The 19,606-nt window shown below is 43.3% G+C and overlaps 1 protein-coding gene across 2 annotated transcripts in view; it reads left to right on the top strand.

Moving 5' to 3' along the window:
* The window catches only part of COL5A3 (collagen type V alpha 3 chain), a 331,866-nt gene that overhangs the window by 160,804 nt on the left and 151,456 nt on the right, over window positions 1–19,606 (top strand). For both annotated transcript variants that reach the window (XM_063931487.1, XM_063931486.1), the window contains exon 5: window positions 17,599–17,730. In XM_063931487.1, the coding sequence (XP_063787557.1) occupies window positions 17,599–17,730 (132 nt within the window). The remainder of the gene's footprint in view (window positions 1–17,598; window positions 17,731–19,606) is intronic.

Here is a 19,606-nt window from a genome sequence, read left to right as displayed (position 1 = left end):
CGAGAGGTGCCCGCCTTGCCAGAGGTCCACGCCTTGCCAGAGGTCCGAGAGGTGCCCGCCTTGCCAGAGGTCCGAGAGGTGTCCACCTTGCCAGAGGTCCGGCCAAGGCCTGTCCAGCCCCAGGAGGGGGCTCTGCCTGTCCAGCCCCAGGAGGGGGCTCTGCCTGTCCAGCCCCAGGAGGGGGTTCTGCCTGTCCAGCCCCAGGAGGGGGTTCTGCCTGTCCAGCCCCAGGAGGGGGTTCTGCCTGTCCAGCCCCAGGAGGGGGTTCCGCCTGCCCAGCCCCAGGAGGGGGTTCCGCCTGTCCAGCCCCAGGAGGGGGTTCCGCCTGCCCAGCCCCAGGAGGGGGTTCCGCCTGCCCAGCCCCAGGAGGGGGTTCCGCCTGCCCAGCCCCAGGAGGGGGTTCCGCCTGTCCAACACCAGATAGAGGTGCCTGCCATGCCCGAGATCCAAGATTTGCCCGAGGATCTGCCTTACTTTTATGGAAATATCTCTCACTGTTTAGCTCTCTTCAGATATTATCTGAGTTTTGATGACTTGTCCCCTATTGATATCATTGCTAACGTATGTATGAGATTCAGAGGGAGGGCCTTGAAGTGGGTAAATGGTCTTATAGATAAGGGAGATCCAGTGTTACAAGATTTGCCCGGTTTCCTCAAGGCTGTGACCGAAAGATTCAGTCCACCAACTGTCCTCACGCTCCTAGATGAATCTACTAAGGTGTGCCCCTCTGAGAACCTGCCTTTGCAGTCTGGGGAGCACCCTCAGTTTTTCAGATGTGGGCAGGTATCTCTAGGTGTTCACGCAGATTGCTCGGCAAGTTTAACATCTACAAGTTTACCATCCGCTCTTGATTCCATCCAGGAAAATAAGAGGTCAGTTCTACCGCTGGGTGGTGGCTCCGACTCTGAGAGTGAGCTTCTGGATGATCCGAGACTCGTTTTTGATGGACCTGTATTGCCTAATAGTGTCTTTGTGACACCTTCAAATAGGGTTAGGCAACCCAGAAAGAAAAAAGGAAAAAAGAAGAGAAGGTGAACTTTGAGGCGTCTGGAATCCGCCTGTTTAAGGGGGGGATAATGTTAGGAATATTTGTGTTTTGTTTTGCCTTGCATTACCTCATTCCTGCCTCTAGGGGTCTCACTTGTTGCCTCAGGTCTGAATGGCAGTTGCACACTGCCTCTGCAGGGTAATTACCTGATTGTGTGCACCTGGAGCCCAACACCCTGCTGCTATTTAACTCCAGCTCACAGGCACTTAGTTGCAGATCATTGCGGTTCTGTATGGAGTGAGACTGGGCTCTCTCCAGTAACCCTGTCCAGATTCTGCCTTATTTGCTTCTTGGAGACTTCCCTGCAGTTTGCTAAAACGCATGTGCCTTGCTTCTGGACTTCTTACCCTGCCAGTTCAACATCTACATTTCTGGACTATTATTTGCAGTTTGTTTCCATTCCTGCCTGATCACTTCATTTTTGGTATGTTATTTTTCCCCTGCTTGATTTAAACCCGGATTTCTTCATGTTTATTTTGCATCTATGTTTAACCTGAAATATTCCATTTATCGTGTTTTGTTCCATGTAATCAAGCATCCAGTTTATATTTATTTTTACCACCACTTTTTCCACAATAAACTTTACTTAATTTTCACCTGGCTTCAGCTGACATCTTTCCAAGCACGCACACACAGAGAACTCTAGAAATCGTTACACAAAGGGCAGACAGAAAGAAAAGTTTACAACTGTTGATTATTATGGGCAAGAATGCAGAAAATAGGGGCAGATGTATGAAGCCTGAAGAAGGCATAAAGAAGTGATAAAGCAGTGATAAGTGCAAGGTGATAATGCACCAGTCAATCAGCTCTTAACTGTGAATTTACATATTGGAGCTGATTGGCTGGTGCATTATCACCTTGCACTTATCACTGCTTTATCGCTTCTTTATCTCTTCTCGAGGCTCAATACATCTGCCCCATATAATGTGGTGTAATGTGAATAAGCCTAACCATCAATGATAACTACTGTGCGGATTTATATCTGTTGTGACACTGTATATAGTACAAAGCTTTTTTTATTGTTTGCTTACATCAGCAACTACCACAGCTGCTGGGTCCCAGAGTAGCAGCACTAAATCTGAGCCCTGACAAACTAAACGGGAAATAGGTTTCATCACCAATCCCCAAACAATATAACATGTTACATATATGCCACGAACTCTCTCTCTCTCCTCTCTCTCTCTCTCTCTCTCTCTCTCTCTCTCTCTCTCTCTCTCTCTCTCTCTCTCTCTCTCCCTCCATCTCTCTCTTTTTCTCTCTCTCTCTTTCTCTCTCTCCTAATTAATTCTTGGTTAAGAAACTTTCAGATGTCCCTTTGATTTACTGTTTACTCATCATAACCCTGTGTTCCACTTACACCTCTATTGCTGACAGATATCTCTATACAGCCGCTCTACACTGCAGGAAAGAAGTCTAAACACCGACTACTAATCCTGTATCCGTTCTCTCCTCTCTCTCTCCCCGCTCCTTTCTTCTAAATACTTTGGTTCACATGGGGAAAACAAAACTCTGTCTGACGCATGACTCCTTGCACACCATTGTCAGGCTGCAGAGCCAGCGTGCAGGGAGTGGCGTGAGAGATTTTAAGTCAGCAAACCTTACTCTAGATTTCTTTCACATGGTCATACATAATGGAGCTTCACATTATTCAGATTGCCATACCAGTATGGGATGCGGTCAAGATGCAATATGTAAGATAAACTCATCTGCTTGCACAGGTACCTAACAATCCTACTTTTAGGTTGTCTACATTGACACGTTCTGTATTCATCAGCGCAACCTGTCTGTACTGTATTGTGCTTTTATTTCTGTAAACAGTATGGGGTAAATTTACTAAGGTGGGAGTTTTTTTAAGAACTGGTGATGTTGCTCATAGCAACCAATCAGATACTACTTAACATTTATCTAGCTGCTTCTAGAAGACAATAGAATCTGATTGGTTGCTATGGGAAACATCACCAGTTCTAAAAAAAAAACCTCCCACCTTAGTAAATTTACTCCTATGTGTGTGAAGTCGTGATATAAGTAAAAAAAGTATATTAAATAATTTTTACATTTGTACACTACATGGCCCAGCAATTCCTGGCAGCCTTGAAGTGCTTAGGAATGCTGCTAGTTGTACTTTTGTAAAGTGCCAGCATACTCATGGCTGAAAGAGCTTGCAGAACTACAAGGGCCAGGATTTGGTATCCAGGGTTTGCTGGGACATGTAGTGCCCAATGTAAAATTGCTGCAAAAACACACACACACACACACACACACACACACACACACACACACACACACACACACATAATTTTTTCTTTATTTGAAATAAATTCTCCTCCGCACAACACAAACCCTCATTCGTTTTATATACTGTGCAAAATGTGATTATTTTTTTTCCAGTTTCCAATATGTCTACATCAGGCCCTATGTGTGTACACTAAGAAATGGTGGGGCGTACACAAAAATGAGGGCCGGATACATCACATTCTGGTGTGCTGGCCCCCTAAAAACACTCATGATACAAGCAGAATCCACTACCTCCCAACAGTCCCGCCACTCAACTTAAAAGACCTGATTATAAAAACAGTGGGATACCCCCTCAGTTCATTACTAAGCCTCAGAGATCGGGACAGTTGGGAGGTGAGACTTTTTCCACAGCAGCTACAGAAGGATCTATTGTTTGAGAGGTCATGCTGGGACTTATAGTTTCATAGCTGTAGGCAAGCACCAGGTAGCCCACCACTGGTCTAAACATGGGTACACACTAGGCGATGTGCTCTATGAGTGATGTTGCCTAATGTGTTCCCTTCCCTGTCGGGGTGGTCAGCGTCAATGCTTACACACTGAGCGATATGACAACAATCTCGCTCAGTGACATCACGCCGCGGCTGGGCTGTGCATTCAGCTTTCGGACGACAGACCAAATTGTGCTGCATGCACGGCTGACTGCAAGGGTCATTAACAACCCGCGGGGCCGCACATCGCTCGGGGGCGGCATACACACTGGCCAATATAGTAAACGACATCTCTCAGGAAGGGCAGAATGATCGATGTTGTTTACTATTATCGCCTAGTGTGTATGCACCTTACGCATATCCAGTTCTACATAATATTGTTGTCTGGCTTTTATAGTATAAAGCATCTTATTCTGCTTTGGCTGGGATGCAGCTTTTGCTTTGGATACAAATCTGGTGTAAACAACATCTCCTGTTTTAAGTTTACTTTTGTCCAGTAAGATGGAACTGTGTCAGATGTGACAAATGTTCTCAATTAGCGATACTGAACATTAACTTCACTCACATCTAGCCGAGGAACAAAATATCAAACTTGCATGATATCAAGTGATTTAAGGGCAGTTTGTTCCAACACAATGTAATATCCAAGGAAAACTTGCACCTCTGAGGTGAGGGCGGGTAGTGATTTTCTGCCCAATTAGGCTTGGAGAAGAAATAAATGTTCCATATGTACTCACAGGTACGCTCAACGGTCTATATGGACAAGGCACTGGTGTAAATAATATACATGAAGACAGAATAGAGAAATAAATACACAGTCTTGGTGCAATTTTAGTGGCTACAAGAACTGGAAAAAAACAGTTAAATATGGAAATATATATAGTACGACAGAGGGGTCTATTCATGAAGAATTGAAAATAGTGGAGAAGTAAGCCTGTGGAGAAGTTGCCCATGGCAACCAATCAGCTGCTCCATACAATTGTATGGTATGCAAATTATGAATGGTACTTCAATGCTGATTGGTTGCCATGGGCAACTTCTCCACTGGCTCACTTCTCCACACTTTTCACTGCTTCATGAATAGACCCCATACTCACAACTGACTCTTTGGTCTATTCATGAAGCAGTGAAAACAGTGGAGAAACAGACAAGTAGAGAAGTTGCCCATGGCAACCAATCAGCACCTTCCTTACATTTTGTAGAAAGTACTTGATAAAGGCTTCCTTCAAAGCTGACTGGTTGCCATAGGCATCTTTTCCACTGGTTCTTTTCTCCACTCTTTTCACTGCTTCATGAATAGACCCCTATATATGATACTGACTGCTTAGGCTCTCACGTGGCTATGTAGTGTCCATATAAACAATGCACTAGTACAGGCATGTCCAAACTGCGGCCCTCCAGCTGTTGTGAAACTACATATCCCAGCATGCCCTGACACAGTTTTGCTGTCAGTGAATGCTAAAGCTGTGTCAGGGCATGCTGGGATGTGTAGTTTCTCAACAGCTGGAGGGCCGCAGTTTGGACATGCCTGCACTAGTACATAGAGTAAGCCTAAAGGAAACGGTGTGAATACTGGCAGATTCACAAATTCTGCAGAGTCCTTTATAATCCAATACATCTAACAATCCTTTGTGGCCTCACTTTGCAAAATCTTGGCCATGTCAACTCTGGGCTTTTTCTAGCTCACCTGCTGTGGCTTTTCGGTGCTCGGTCCATTAGACCCTGTAATCCCCAGCATCAATCACACCTCTGAGGTAAATGCATTCAGTGGGGCCTGCACACAAAACATGCAAATCCAGTCAGTAAGGACAGAAACTCCTATCCAGCGGGTCCAAAGACTACAGGAACTCCAGCCCCGTGTGGCCAGAGGCTGGTTCCTTGGGATAAAGCTACAACTCTCCTTTATCTCTCCCCGAACCAGCCCTTTGGAACCACACTCCTATTCCATGCTTCCCCTGCTGAATAGAATACAATTACCCTGAAGAAAGGGCTACAATCACCCAGAGGGTGTTCACAGGCTGGTCTAGGCAGGGCAATAATAATCACAAACAGCCTTCCTCTGGTACTAGCTATATACAGACTTACCTACATTTTGGGAGAGTAGGCAAGTATGGCTATATAGAAGGGACTTGGGAATAATAGGCCTCAGCATACAGCAGCGGGACAACTAGTAACACTATGTGGGTGCTTTCCCCAGGACCCACCGAGGTTATTACATTACTAAGGGGGAGATGTACCAAGCCCTGAAAAGTGATAAATTACACAGTGATAAAGTACCAACCAATCAGCTCCTAACTGCCATGTTACAGACTGGGTTTGGAAAATGACAGTTTGGAGCTGGTTGGCTGGTACTTTATCACTGTGAAAGGTATCACTTTTCAAGGCTTAGTACATCTCTCCCTAAGTCCAGGAGGAGGTAATGTCTCTATGCAGGGGCGTAGCCAGAATGTTGTGGGCCCCATAGCAACATTTTGAAGGGGCCCCTGACCCAATGCTTCTAGAAAGACACCTCTCCGCAGCAATTGCTAACTTGTATGCCCTATAATAGTGCCCTAGTTCATTTTCTGAACCATAGAGGTGCCTTGGTTCACATTATTTCACATTGTATGGTCACCAGTATACATTGCAACACAGTACCCCAATTCACAGTTCCTCTAGTTCATATTACTCCACACTATAGTGCTCCCCGTTCATACTGTGCCACATTACAGTGCCGCAGTTCATATTATGTAACATTATAATGCCCTCCTGTTCATTTTATAACACATTACAATCAGCAGGTCCACTAGGTAACTAGATGATATATTGCAAAAGTTGTAAGTCCCCCTGTGTCAGTGGCGTCACAAGGAGGGTGCGGGGGGTGTGGCCTGCAACCAGGTGTCACCCACTGAGGGGTGACACCAAAATGCCGGCTCAGTGACAGAAGCCGAGTGCTGCACTGTTACATTATATGCAGCACTTGGCTCCTGTCACTATGTAGGAGCCGTCACCGCAGAAACAGCACTTTGCGGGAGGCAGACCGCACCTCCCAAATCCCCCAAGTGACGGAAAACAGGGTCAGAACGCAAAGCCCCGCTCCTCGTGTGAAGTCACGCCCACTTCCTGGAAGCCACGCCGCTTTTCTGCTGGTGCTGCACCGAGTAGTTCACTACGTAAGGGACGTCCTTGCCCTGTGTACCACCCTATGGTAAAAAAAAATGTATATAACACAGGTAACGTTGACAGGGAACATGGGCCCCTCTCAGCTCTGGGCCCCATAGCTGCTGCACTCACTGCACCTATGGTAGCTACGTCCTTGTTTCTATGTACAAGGGCAGTATGGAAGATGTTCGAAATGAGAGGGGGTTTAACAGGTTGTTGAGGCAAATTTCAATGGGAGAATCGCTGATTGCTGCAGCTCATCCATCAGAAATGCCGTGACAGCCCTATTTAGTGACGTATTCTACAGGCTACATATATTGGATAATGTAGAAAACGTTTTATTAGCTTTAGGCCATAAAAAGATTTTGGAGTAAAGATATTCAGAAACTGACTGTTGCTCTTCTTTAAATGAAGATTGATAATGAGTTTGTTAGTGAGTAGTGTATAGGTCGGGAAAGTCATTTGGTCCCATCATCATGACACCCAGGTCATGAACTATGAGTTAAGATCACAAGGTTTACTAGACTCTAGAGAAACACGTCAGATTTATAGCTGTGTGATCACCTGACTGTCATTATGCTGCCTGGACCTCTCATCCTTTGCCATTTTTTGAGTGAGCCTTCAATACCTTCATTTGGCAGGAGGAGTACAGCTTTTGTAGACTAAGGGGGACATGTACTAAGCAGTGATAAAAGTGGAGAAGTGTGCCAGTGGAGAAGTTGCCCATGGCAACCAATCAGTTGCTCTGTATACTTTTATAGTATGCAAATTATAAATGTTACATCAATGCTGATTGGTTGCCATGGGCAACTTCTCCACTGGCTCACTTCTCCACTTTTATCACTGCTTAGTACATGTCCCCCTTAATAATCTGCTATCATGTAGATTAGGGAGTTGGAGAAATAGACCACCTGATATATGGGGGCCATAAGGAGGACTGACCTGGGGGCATGTGTCAGCTACACATATGCTACTATCCTGCACCTTGTAAGCGGAACAGGTGGACATGTTTCATATCAACTAATCAGCTTCTGACATCTTAGACTGTGCTAAATAAATGAGAGCTACAAGCTGAATGGTTAGTAAGAGAAACTTCACTTTATTTCATTCAAAGGTTTGATACATCTCCACCTCAATCACTTATGACTAACTGAGATCTTGAGATCACTGAGAAACATCGGGGTAAATTTACTAAGATGGGAGTTCTATTTAAGATGGGATGTTGCCCACAGCAACCAATCAGATTCCAGGTATTATCTTCTAAAAGTTGCTAGATAAATGAGAAGTAGAATCTGATTGGTCGATATGGGCAACATCCCATCTTAAATAGAACTCCCATCTTAGTAAAATGACCCCAAAGAATTTGACAGCGGAGAAGACCCACTTGGCCCTAAACACATGTGAACACTTACACACTAGGGTTCATTTTTGCGGGGCGCCAATTAACCTACCAGTGTATTTTTGAATTGTGGGAGGAAACTCACACAACTATGGGGAGAATATACAAACTCCACACAGTCAGGACCATGGTGGCTCTTGAGGCCATGACCTCAGTGCTGTGAGGCAGTAACGCTAACCATTACACCATCCGAACTGTATAATCTAAACGTAATATAAAGGGTCCTTAATGCTTATGCTGATGAAAAATTAGACATCTGTTACCTCTAACTGGAGGATTTATTGGACATACTACTTTTGGATGCAACAGCAGACAGATGTTTTTAAATTGGTAACCTCAGGTTGCAATATATCATTAAGCTGTATGTCAGGTTTTATTAGACCCATGGCATCTATGCAGTCTAGTGTCTGTATACGTTGCATTTATATTATGGGCTGTTTTTACAGTATATAAGTAAATATATCATTTTTATGAATTCACACGTGTGTTTATTTATAGCCGTTAGAACAGTCAGAATTAGGATTCCAGCTCACCTTATAAATTTTTGGTTTAATAGGAAATAAGCGTGATGGGTCAGCTGTATAAAGTTTGGTGATGGGATAAAGAAGTGATAAGTGCAAGGTTATAACGCACCAGCCAATCAGCTCCTAACTGTCATTTTTCAAATTCATAATGATTGGCTGGTGCGTTATCACCCTGCGCTAATCACTGCTTTATCACATCTTTATCTCTTCTCCAGGCTTGATGCATCTGCCCCTTAGTTCCCTATTGATGCGGCTTTTACCCCTTCTGTGCTCGTGACATGTGATGCTGGCAGTCAGCAACTGTCTTCCATTTGCCTGTCTTTATGTTGCATAATATAAAGGAATTAGGCGCAGCTATTGAGTTGCTATATAACACATACAGTATGTCTATTTATTAATATCAATAGCCGTAAAAATACAATGACAAACACAGAAACACAGAAACTTAATAAGCAATAATCTTTATTATTCATTTATTCTCACGTTTCTGTGTTTATGGACCTTGTAATGTTTGTAATTGTATTTTTATGGTGATTAATATTAATAAATATACATACATATGTTTTTATATAGCAACTCAATAACAGCACTGTATTCTTATATTCTGTATTTGTTCCAAGACTCCAGGTCTTGTTATTGTTTGGGCAGCATCTGAGTGCTGTAAATACCTATGTAACTTTTTTTTTTCTTTTTTATCAGTTGCACATAGCGCCAATTTTAATTACTTTTAATTTATATGTAGCATCCTCGGTTGCCTTGGCAACTGTGTTCCCCTTTTAGGAAGATTTTGGCAGCTAATGTACAGTAAATACATAAAAGGAATATTAATTTATCATTTATCTGGCAGTGCTATAAGGTCCAAGCGTGCCGGACAAGACTAATATTTAGAAAATAGTCTCGTCATAGGGATACAAGACGAATGAAGACCTAATAATAATAATAATAATAATAATAATAATAATAATAATAATAATAATAATAATAATGTTATTTATATAGCGCTCTTTCTCCAACAGGACTCAAAGCGCTTTACAGACATCAAAAACAAGGCACATAATACAGAAGATTTAAGTAATACAGCAATAGATAAGCCACACAGACATAAAAGAAAACCTTAAGCACACAGAAAGTATAATGCAGGATGGGTGTAGGCATTTTCGGTAATAACTTCCAAGGGTTGTATTTTCCACCCTCACAAGGTACCAGGTGCGACAGCCATCTTGGGCGCACTGCGTAGGACTACCCAGGGTGAAATAGTCCACCCCTAGAAGAGATAGCTCAAAATGGGGAGATTGCAGAGTCCTAAAGTTCAGAGTAGGGTTCCAACAAAACCATCAGCAAAGAGCAGTTATTTACCATGGGCCTGATTCAAAAATGTATGCAATGTTGGATGTAGTGGAGCATGCACCTAAGTCACACTGCGCATTTATTTATTTATTACAAGCTATTTAAATAGCGTACACATATTCCACAGCGCTTTACAGAGAATATTTGACCATTCATATCTGTCCCTGCCCCGGTGGAGGATACATTCTATGTCCCCTATCACATGTACACACACAGTAGGGATCATTTTTGACAGGGAGACAATTAACCTACCAGTATATTTTTGGATTGTAGGAGGAAACCAGAGTACCTGGAGGAAACCCATGCAAGCACAGGGGGAACATACAAACTCCACACAGTTAGGGCTGTGGTGGGAATTGAACCCACAACCTCAGTGCTGTGAGGCAGTAATGCTAACCATTACATCATCCGTACTGTGCATGTGCCAGGTTGGTCCTGTGCAGCGAGGATTTATCTGCAAGTGATTGTAGTCAGGGAGCCTTTGTGAGTTGCAGTGGGAGTTGGCCACTCACACGCAAGCGTGTTTAAGGGGCGTATCACAGTCTGCTGTGACAATCTCGTACGCAGTTATAAATGCTCCAACTTCTAACTAGCAACAGCCATTCTGCCAGCCTATAGGGTTAGGACGATTGATTATAGACTGATATGCATCTTCTTACAGACCCCTTCATTGGCCGTCTTAGCACAGATCTCGGTGGCTGCGGCATTTGCATATATACGCACAGCGGCTGTGTACTGAATGGCAGCTACCACAGCATTTTGGTTCCAGCTTTGAATCAGGCCCTATGACATAAAAATATAAATTCCATTATTATGTAAAGAAGAGACCAACGTGTATTAACAGACGGCACTTGCCACTTTCTGTGTCTGTGATTGGCGCTGCCACAAGTGGAGGAGCAAAGCCGATTACTGACAAGTGGACCTCTCTGGCTAAGGCTGGGGTTAATGAGAAAAGTCTCAGATGTTCCTGTGGCTGAGGTCCAGCCTGGATGCATTTCCTATTTTCCGGCCCTTTTTTTTATTTTTATTTAATGCCCACGGCGAATCAGTGCTATTTGTCAGCTGCAGCTGTGGTGTATGGGAACAGCACATAAGGATCAGCAAGACCTGGAGATCATACAGGATAAGGGGGGAGGGGGGGGAATGTGACGAGAGGCTCATCTGTAGTATATACTATCAGTGCTGCTTCTACTGTACATCTGCAGTATGTAAGTATGTAGTGTTACAAGGGGGGCTGGTTCTGTAACAGTAGAGTACAATAGGCCTTGGATCTATGATGTTACAAATTACACAGTTTTTAAAATGACACCAAATTCTGACTGTAGAGACTTTGGGAACTTTTCTGGAAACTGTGTCAGAGGTTACTGTAAAAGAGACTGTGTACCGCTCAGCCACCACGTAAAGGACCATTATACGTAGACTTACCATACGATCCCTTTAAACCAGGACACTCATGGATTACATAGGTTCTGTAGCTGATTAAAACCAGGTGAAATGGAGGCTTGAAGTCAGCCAACTACAGAACCTGTGTAATTCATGAGTGTCCCGGTTTAAAGGTATGGAATGGCAAGCCTAATTATACAGTTACCTGAGGTCCAGAGCCATGCCTGCCTACTTGGATGCAACGTCTGGGGGGTACAGAATTTCCCTGAGTCCCCATGTACTCTGGGGAGAGTGTGTAACCCTCCAGCATCCCGCTACTTCCTAGTGAAATGGGCGGGATGAGAGGAGCTATGGCGGTTTCTTAGAGATTTGCGTCACCTTACTCCCGCCCCCTCTACTCAGTACAAACCATTCAGCTCCGCCCCCAAGAATGACACGTGCATTTCCCTTCCAGGAACTCTTCCAGAGAGTGACATGAAAATGTTGGGATATATGACCTCAGCCTATCACATGTGCTGTATGACCTCAGCCTATCACATGTGCTGTATGACCTCAGCCTATCACATGTGCTGTAACATGACCTCAGCTCCTCACACATGCTGAAAGTGGTGCCATTCAGAGAAAGAACGAAAAAAACATTTATAAAGACATTTACAAAAATAAAATTTTTGATTCCCGTCTAAAATGATTTAACTTCTGTTTTATCTCATTTTTTGGCTCTTTCCACACCATGCGTGGCCGAATCTCTCAGGTAAATTGTTTTTTCTGGATGGCAACTTGGCAGCTATCTTACAAACCCACAGAAAAGTAGACCATAAATGATTCAAAATCATTAATGATCTATACCCAATGGAGAATACTTTTACCATTGATGGGGGAGAACCAGAATGTCTTCCGACAATCAATGGTATAAAACCACTTATGGTTGGTTTTTTTTTCTACAAGATGCCAGGACACGGAGCACAGCCCTGGCACATGGCTCTGATTGGCCTGCAGCCCAGTAAAGAGAAAATCAGGGATGACCATCAGTGGGTGGTTGAGGAACAATTTTGCACCATTGTGGTAAACCATTAATGGTACCATCGATGATTACCATTGATGGTTAACCCACTGAAAGGCATCCCTATAAAAAAGCTTTGTCTCATGGATATGTGGTGGGTATGTACTGTAGCCAGGCTTCCGTGTTAGTATGAGACGTGCATATGGAGAAAGGAAGCTGATTTCTGAAGATCTTATGCACTTAGTCAGCAGAAGCAGGCCCACTGCTATTACAACAAAGAAAATGTTGGTGATGAAAACTCAGTTAGAAAGATAGTTTCAGGTCTTATACGTCTACAGGATCCAGAAGACGGTTCCCACCTTGTGACGACTTTAATATATTGGTTTGTACATATCTGCCTGCAACTTTTACCAAACATATAGCTTTGTCCTTCTGCGTTCATCAGGCAGAGTTTATTTTCACTAACCTGTTTATTTTCACTAACCTGTGATAATACAAAGCTGCTTTTAGTATACAATTGCATCTAACATAGGCCCTCATTCCGAGTTGATCGCTAGCTGCTGTTGTTCGCTGCGTAGCGTTCATTTAAAAAAATGGCAAAACTACGCATGCGTATGAGCCGCAATGTGCACGCGCATCGTACGGGTACAAAGAGCATCGTTGTTTTGCACTGCTTCTAGCGATGATTCCATTCGCACAGCCGAATGCAAGGAGATTGACAGGACGAGGGCGTTTATGGGTGTCAACTGACCGTTTTCTGTGAGTGTTTGGAAAAATGCAGGCGTGGCCGGGCATTTGCTGGGCGGGTATCTGACGTCAATTCCGGGACCTTCATCGCAGCAATCATCGCACAGAATAAGTAACTACAGGGCTGGTCTTGTTTTGCACAAAATGTTTTTGTACCGCTCGGCTGCACACGCGTTCGCACTCTTGCAAAGTGAAAATACACTCCCCCGTGGGCGGCGACTATGCGTTTGCACGGCTGCTAAAAGTACCTAGCGAGTGATCAACTCGGAATGAGGGCCATAATGCACACAAGAAAATTAACAAATTCACCATCTTACATAAAGTAATGGCTGAAAAAATCTAATAAGAAAGACGGAAAGATGAAGCAATATATTCGGAAAAGTCACATGATGTTATACAGGAGTGAATAAACTAGAGATGTGCTCGGACCCCCGTGTTTTGGTTCTAATTCATCTACATGTTTTGGTTTTAGTTTTGGCAAAACCACTCTCTTGGATTCGGATTTCAGTTCAGTTTTAAATTGATTAAAAAAATTGATAATCATTGATAAAAATCAATAAAAACAGCTAAAATCATTTGATTTTTGCAATATAAAACCCAAAATTTTAATTTAAAATTTGAATTCTGGACCACGGGAAGATCTGAGCCAGTACTCAGTTTAGATCTCCTCAGAAGATTCGGACTGGAATCCACAAAATTCAAGTGGATGCAGATTTCTGGAGCATTTCCAAATGTACTTGTATTTAGGGACAGCTCATTACTGTTTCTAATGATTTGGTCATTATTGTTTATTATTTTGTAGGACTTTTTCCTGCCGATTTTTCTCTATATTTTTAACTTTAAATGATCAGGTGTTTTTTTTTATGTTTTTATTGTGACAATTGGTAAGGCAAGCTTACTTCCCCTCTATAGCTTATAGCATGCGCAGTTTCCTGAGTATCAGGAAACTGCGCTGAGGATCGCTCCTGCATTCCATACTGAATGAGGGCCCCTGCTACTTATACCTGCAATCATGTGATCAATGCTGTCGCTATTGGTGCGTTGTCCTGGCCACAGAAAGTTACTCAGCTTTGTATGCTCCTTATTTTCCTTGGCTAGTGACCGTGACCTGAGCGTCCCTCCCGCCAGTGCCAGAGGTTATGGCACTGGCGGTTCTGCTCTATTACCTCTCCCAGCTTGCTGACTTCTCTTTGCTATCCCACTTGGAGCCAGCTCAGGGGGGCATAACCCGCATGCTGTGCCGCATCCAATGCCGATGTTCTTGTTGTTGCTGTTATTTGCAACTGCGATGCATGTATTGCACAGAGTGTACGCACAAGGGTGCTGTTGCGATCGGTTTGAGAGACACTTGGTGCAACTTAGATGCTGGTGACTGGGTTGCACACAGCAACTGCATGAAGGGCCAACACCAGGGACCAGGGTACCCAAGAGTTGTCATTTTGTTGCATTAGTGATGTGATGTAGGGGTCTATTCATGAAGCAGTGAACAGAGTGGAGAAATGGACCAGTGGAGTGGCAACCAATCAGCTTTGAAGGAAGCCTTTATCAAGTACATTCTATAAAATGTAAAGGAGATGCTTATTGGTTGTCATGGCAACTTCTCCACTGGTCTATTTCTCCACTCTTTTCACTGCTTCATGAATAGACCCCTAAGATGCATATTTTGTGAAGACACCTGTGGTGAGAGGCATGGAGTGGCGTTGTCACCAGTCTGTGGCACCCCAAATGGGGCTATTTGGCACAATTTGAGTATACGTGTATGTAGACACATCTGTCAATCTGTACAATAAAGTCACACAGTGTTTCTCTGGAGGTGGCCGGTTGTGTGTAGTGATAAAGATTTATTTGATGTATTAAACAGTGAAAAGAGTGGAGGCGTGGACCAAAGCTTTTGACTTTTTTTTTTGAGCATTTATCAAGTACATTCTATAAAATGATAGGTAGCTGCTGAATGGCTTTAGGTAGCTGCTGATTGGTTGATACGGCAACTTCTCCACTGATCCACTCTTTTTTTCCACTGCTTGATACATCATTCCCTTAATAACAGAAATACTTTGACTCTAGACATGCTCTGGTTTTCTGATGTGTAAAAAAGGCTAATACTGTACGTAAACTGACAAATAGTAGCCATACTACAGCTGTAACCAGGGCCGGTTCTAGACCTTGTGGCACACAGGGCGAAAGTTTCCTTTGGTGCCCCCAAACCCCACCCCACCCAAATAGGGTTAGTGAGTGACTGCGGCACGCGTCAAAGATAGGTGCGTGGCTTCATAGGGAAGGGGCATGGTCACAGTTTTGCCCCCTGTAGTTTTGCCCCCCTGTAGAGTTGTGCCCCCTGTAGCTGTTGTGCCTCCAGTAGCTGTTGTGCCCCCTGCAGCTGTGCCCCCATTAGTTGTGCCTCCAGTAGTTTTGCCCCCAGTACTGCACCCTCAGTAGTTGTGCCCCCATTAGTTTTGCCCCCATTACTGTGCCCGCCAGTAGCTGTGCCCCTAGTAGCGCCGCTTACCAAAAATAAAAAATACCAGCCCTGCTCCTGCTTACCGACCGCTGCTTCCCTCCATCTCCGGCCGCTCCCACAATGCTGTGCGGTGTGTGATGACGTCAGGCGCACCGCACGGCAGGCACCAGTAGCGGGAACTAGACGCTACCTCACTTGGCGTCTAGTTTCCCTTCGTGGAGTGGACCTTTTCTTAACCACCGCCGCCGCCACCCCAGTTAGTAGCAGCTCTTGTCACGACGCCGGCGCCCTTGGGACAGCTGCGTCCCGGGCAAAAATCTTGCTTGCCTGTGGCAAGAGACGCTACTGGCTGTAACATGTATTACTACACACTGGGCAGATTATATAAATCACTATTGCATAATTTAGGCGGGTTTAGATTACGTAATAATATATTAGGATCCCCCAATTTTAAAATCAGTTTGTGTGGTGGCATGCTGGAAGTTTGTAAAGAATTTAGAAATTCTGTTGGGTAATGAACGGCTTCTTCACTATTCACTACTCTGTCTACTCAATAATACATTTGTATTTGGGCACTGAATTTGGAGAGCACCAAGTCATTTACTAAACAGGACTTACATCAGTTTTTCTGGAGAAACTGGATAATACGTTTCAATCTCTACATCGTTCTGATATATCTTTAATGGTTTAGGCAGCGTAAGACAACAGTTGTTTATAATTTGACTTACTTCAATAAAATGGTCACTGCTCGGCACCCTTTGTTCTGTCATAGATTAATGTTTTATACACCTAAACCTTCCTTGACAAATGCTCTATAGAATTGTTAAAACCACATCAAAATCCAATAGCTCTCGAGATTAGCCCGAACAAACAGACAGATGCCAACCGCTGACTTTATTTTATACTATGATTATACAGTACAGGTTGAGTATCCCTTATCCAAAATGCTTGGGACCAGAGGTATTTTGGATATCGGATTTTTCCGTATTTTGGAATAATTAGATACCATAATGAGATATCATGGTGATGGGACCTAAATCTAAGCACAGAATGCATTTATGTATCATATACACCTTATACAAACAGCCTGAAGTTAATTTTAGCCAATATTTTTTATAACTTTGTGCATTAAACAAAGTGTGTGTACATACACACAATTCATTTATGTTTCATATACACCTTATACACACAGCCTGAAGGTCATTTAATACGATTTTATTAATAACTTTGTGTATTAAACAAAGTTTGTGTACATTGAGCCATCAAAAAACAAAGGTTTCACTATCTCACTCAAAAAAGTCCGTATTTCGGAATATTCTGTATTTCGGAATATATGGATATGGGATACTCAACCTGTATATGGATGTGGGATGGACTTTCATAGCAATATGGAAGCAATGAGAGATCAACTACAAACTTACTTTGTTTTAGTAAACAGACCTGTGCCCACATTGAAGGAAGGGTAAGACAGTACAGTTCAGCTTGCTTTTACAAATAAATGCACAAAAAGTTTGCAATAGTTATTTTTATGTATGTTTTTGTGCGTTGATCCTGAGTTAGTTTTTGTTATACTGCATTGTGTGTATTGTGCCCTGGTTTACTCCCAGAATCAGTAGGGTACTAAGGTGGGAGTTTTTTTTAGAACTGGTGATGTTGCCCATAGCAACCAATTAGATTCTATTATCTTCTAGAAGCAGCTAGATAAATGTTAAGTAGAAACTGATTGGTTGCTATAAGTAACATAACCAGTTCTATAAAAACTCCCACCTTAGTAAATTGACCCCAGTGTCTGTATTTCACACATGGATTCTCGCTGTTATCTTTGCAGGGCGACATCCAACAGCTGCTGATCGTTGATGACCCCAGAGCAGCCTATGATTATTGCAGTACTTACATGCCCAGCTGTGACGCTGCCCTCATCTACGCCGTACAAGCTCAGGACCCACAATTCCCTGACCAGGTAAGAATGCCGGGGGCTGAGAAACCCCCTCAGCACATCACCAGCAGGTTTCTCATAGGTACATTGTAATCTCCTGTGGTATCGGTCTGATCTACTACATAATAAGCAATATATATATGTATATATTATACAAACACACATTGAAATACTGCAGCAATATTTATTTGGCATGCAAGTGAATAGAAACATCGGTTCATTTGTAAATCAAAAGTTAAGTGAAAACTTTTGGGAACAGACAATTATTTGGCAATGGATTATCTATAAGTCACCAACCTACACACGACTGGATAAGCAGCGAAGACGTTTCAGTTCCCACCAGTCCAAGTAGGCGTGAAATGGAAAGGTTTTTGGCAGGAGTAGCCCCTGAACACTGAGCCAGGGTTTTCATTAAGCAGATGGGATGTCCGGGCCGCCCCAGATGGAATGGTAACAGCTGGACTACAGGGCTGGGTCTGGCTGTATCTCATTCACACACGTCTGAGTCAGGACACTGGCATGTACTGCTGGGAGGCAATGAGGAAAGTAGGCCTGGCAGATGTGTCATGGGGACCCAGGGGAGCAGAGCCTCTGTCTCACAGCTCAGCAGCATGGAAAGAGTGCTCGGAGACTGAGGCCCGTGAATGAAATCACAAATGAATGGAATAATTGCTTTATGTACAGACATACATTCAGGGATAGGTTACAAGAAAGATTATTTGTACTTCCGCTATGAATACAATCAGAATGAATGTTTTTGTAACATCTCCCATATCAGAACACAATGTAGGGAATGTTAACTTATGTCTACCCTTCCCAGGTTTCTTCCTTCCCTGCTAATGATATGGATGGGAGAAATGTTTACTGGTATTAGCTCTATTGTAAAATAATTTATTTCAATTACTCCGTTTAATGTACCGAAAGTGGATGTGTATGGCGCCCAGGCAGTAGGCTGCGGAAAAGTGTCCTTCTTCATCTTCATGCCCTTTACCTGTCTCTTTCTTCATCTCCTATCTATCTATCTATCTATCTATCTATCTATCTATCTATCTATCTATCTATCTATCTATCTGTTGATACCTATCTATCTATATGCAGGTACACACTAGGCTATTCGGAATTGCCAGCGATGGACGACTATATCGTTGAACGATATAATTTTAACAAAATATAGTTCGTACACACTGAACGTTATCATTCAATGATAACGTTCAGTGATGTCACCGCCGGCATTCCCAAACAAGCAGCTCAGTCTGACATTGACGGGTTGCATGTCAGCTCAACCCCGTCATTTCATGAGATGAGATGGAAACAGCACCTCTCACAAATGTGCTGTTTCCATCTCATAAACAGTTCCAGGATCATACCCTTTTCACCCAGGATGCTCTGAACAATTATTAGATTTATATCACCTGTAATTAAATAATGAGAGATAATAGTGGCGGCCACACAACACTGAGCTGCATGACTTCAGTTCTCAGACCCATATTCCTCTGCTACATTTATCTTATACAATGGACATATCTGGGTACATTTATTAGTGTCAGGATGATAGGTCGACTTTAAATAGGTCGACAATCAATAGGTCAACCACTAATGGTCAACATGCGTTAGGTCAACATGGACAAAAGGACGATATGGTCATTAAGTCGACACATAAAAAGTCAACAGTGCTTATGGTCGACAGGTACAAAAGGTTGACAGGTACAAATAATCGATGCACATGGTCAACACAGCTTTTTTTTGTGGGGGCATTTTCCAACTTTTTCATATTTTACCATCCACTTGGACTACAATTGGGAATAGTAACCTCTGCCCGAAGCTTTGCAAGTGAAGCGAGCCAAGCAAGTGGACGCAGTACACTAATTAAGGTTCCATGTGCTGTGACGGTGAAAACGAC

This window comes from Pseudophryne corroboree, chromosome 6 (genome assembly GCF_028390025.1).
Source record: "Pseudophryne corroboree isolate aPseCor3 chromosome 6, aPseCor3.hap2, whole genome shotgun sequence".
Classification (NCBI taxonomy): Eukaryota; Metazoa; Chordata; class Amphibia; order Anura; family Myobatrachidae; genus Pseudophryne; species Pseudophryne corroboree.
The sequence above is the reverse complement of the archived record's forward strand: the minus strand, read 5'-3'. Positions and strand labels throughout refer to the sequence as shown.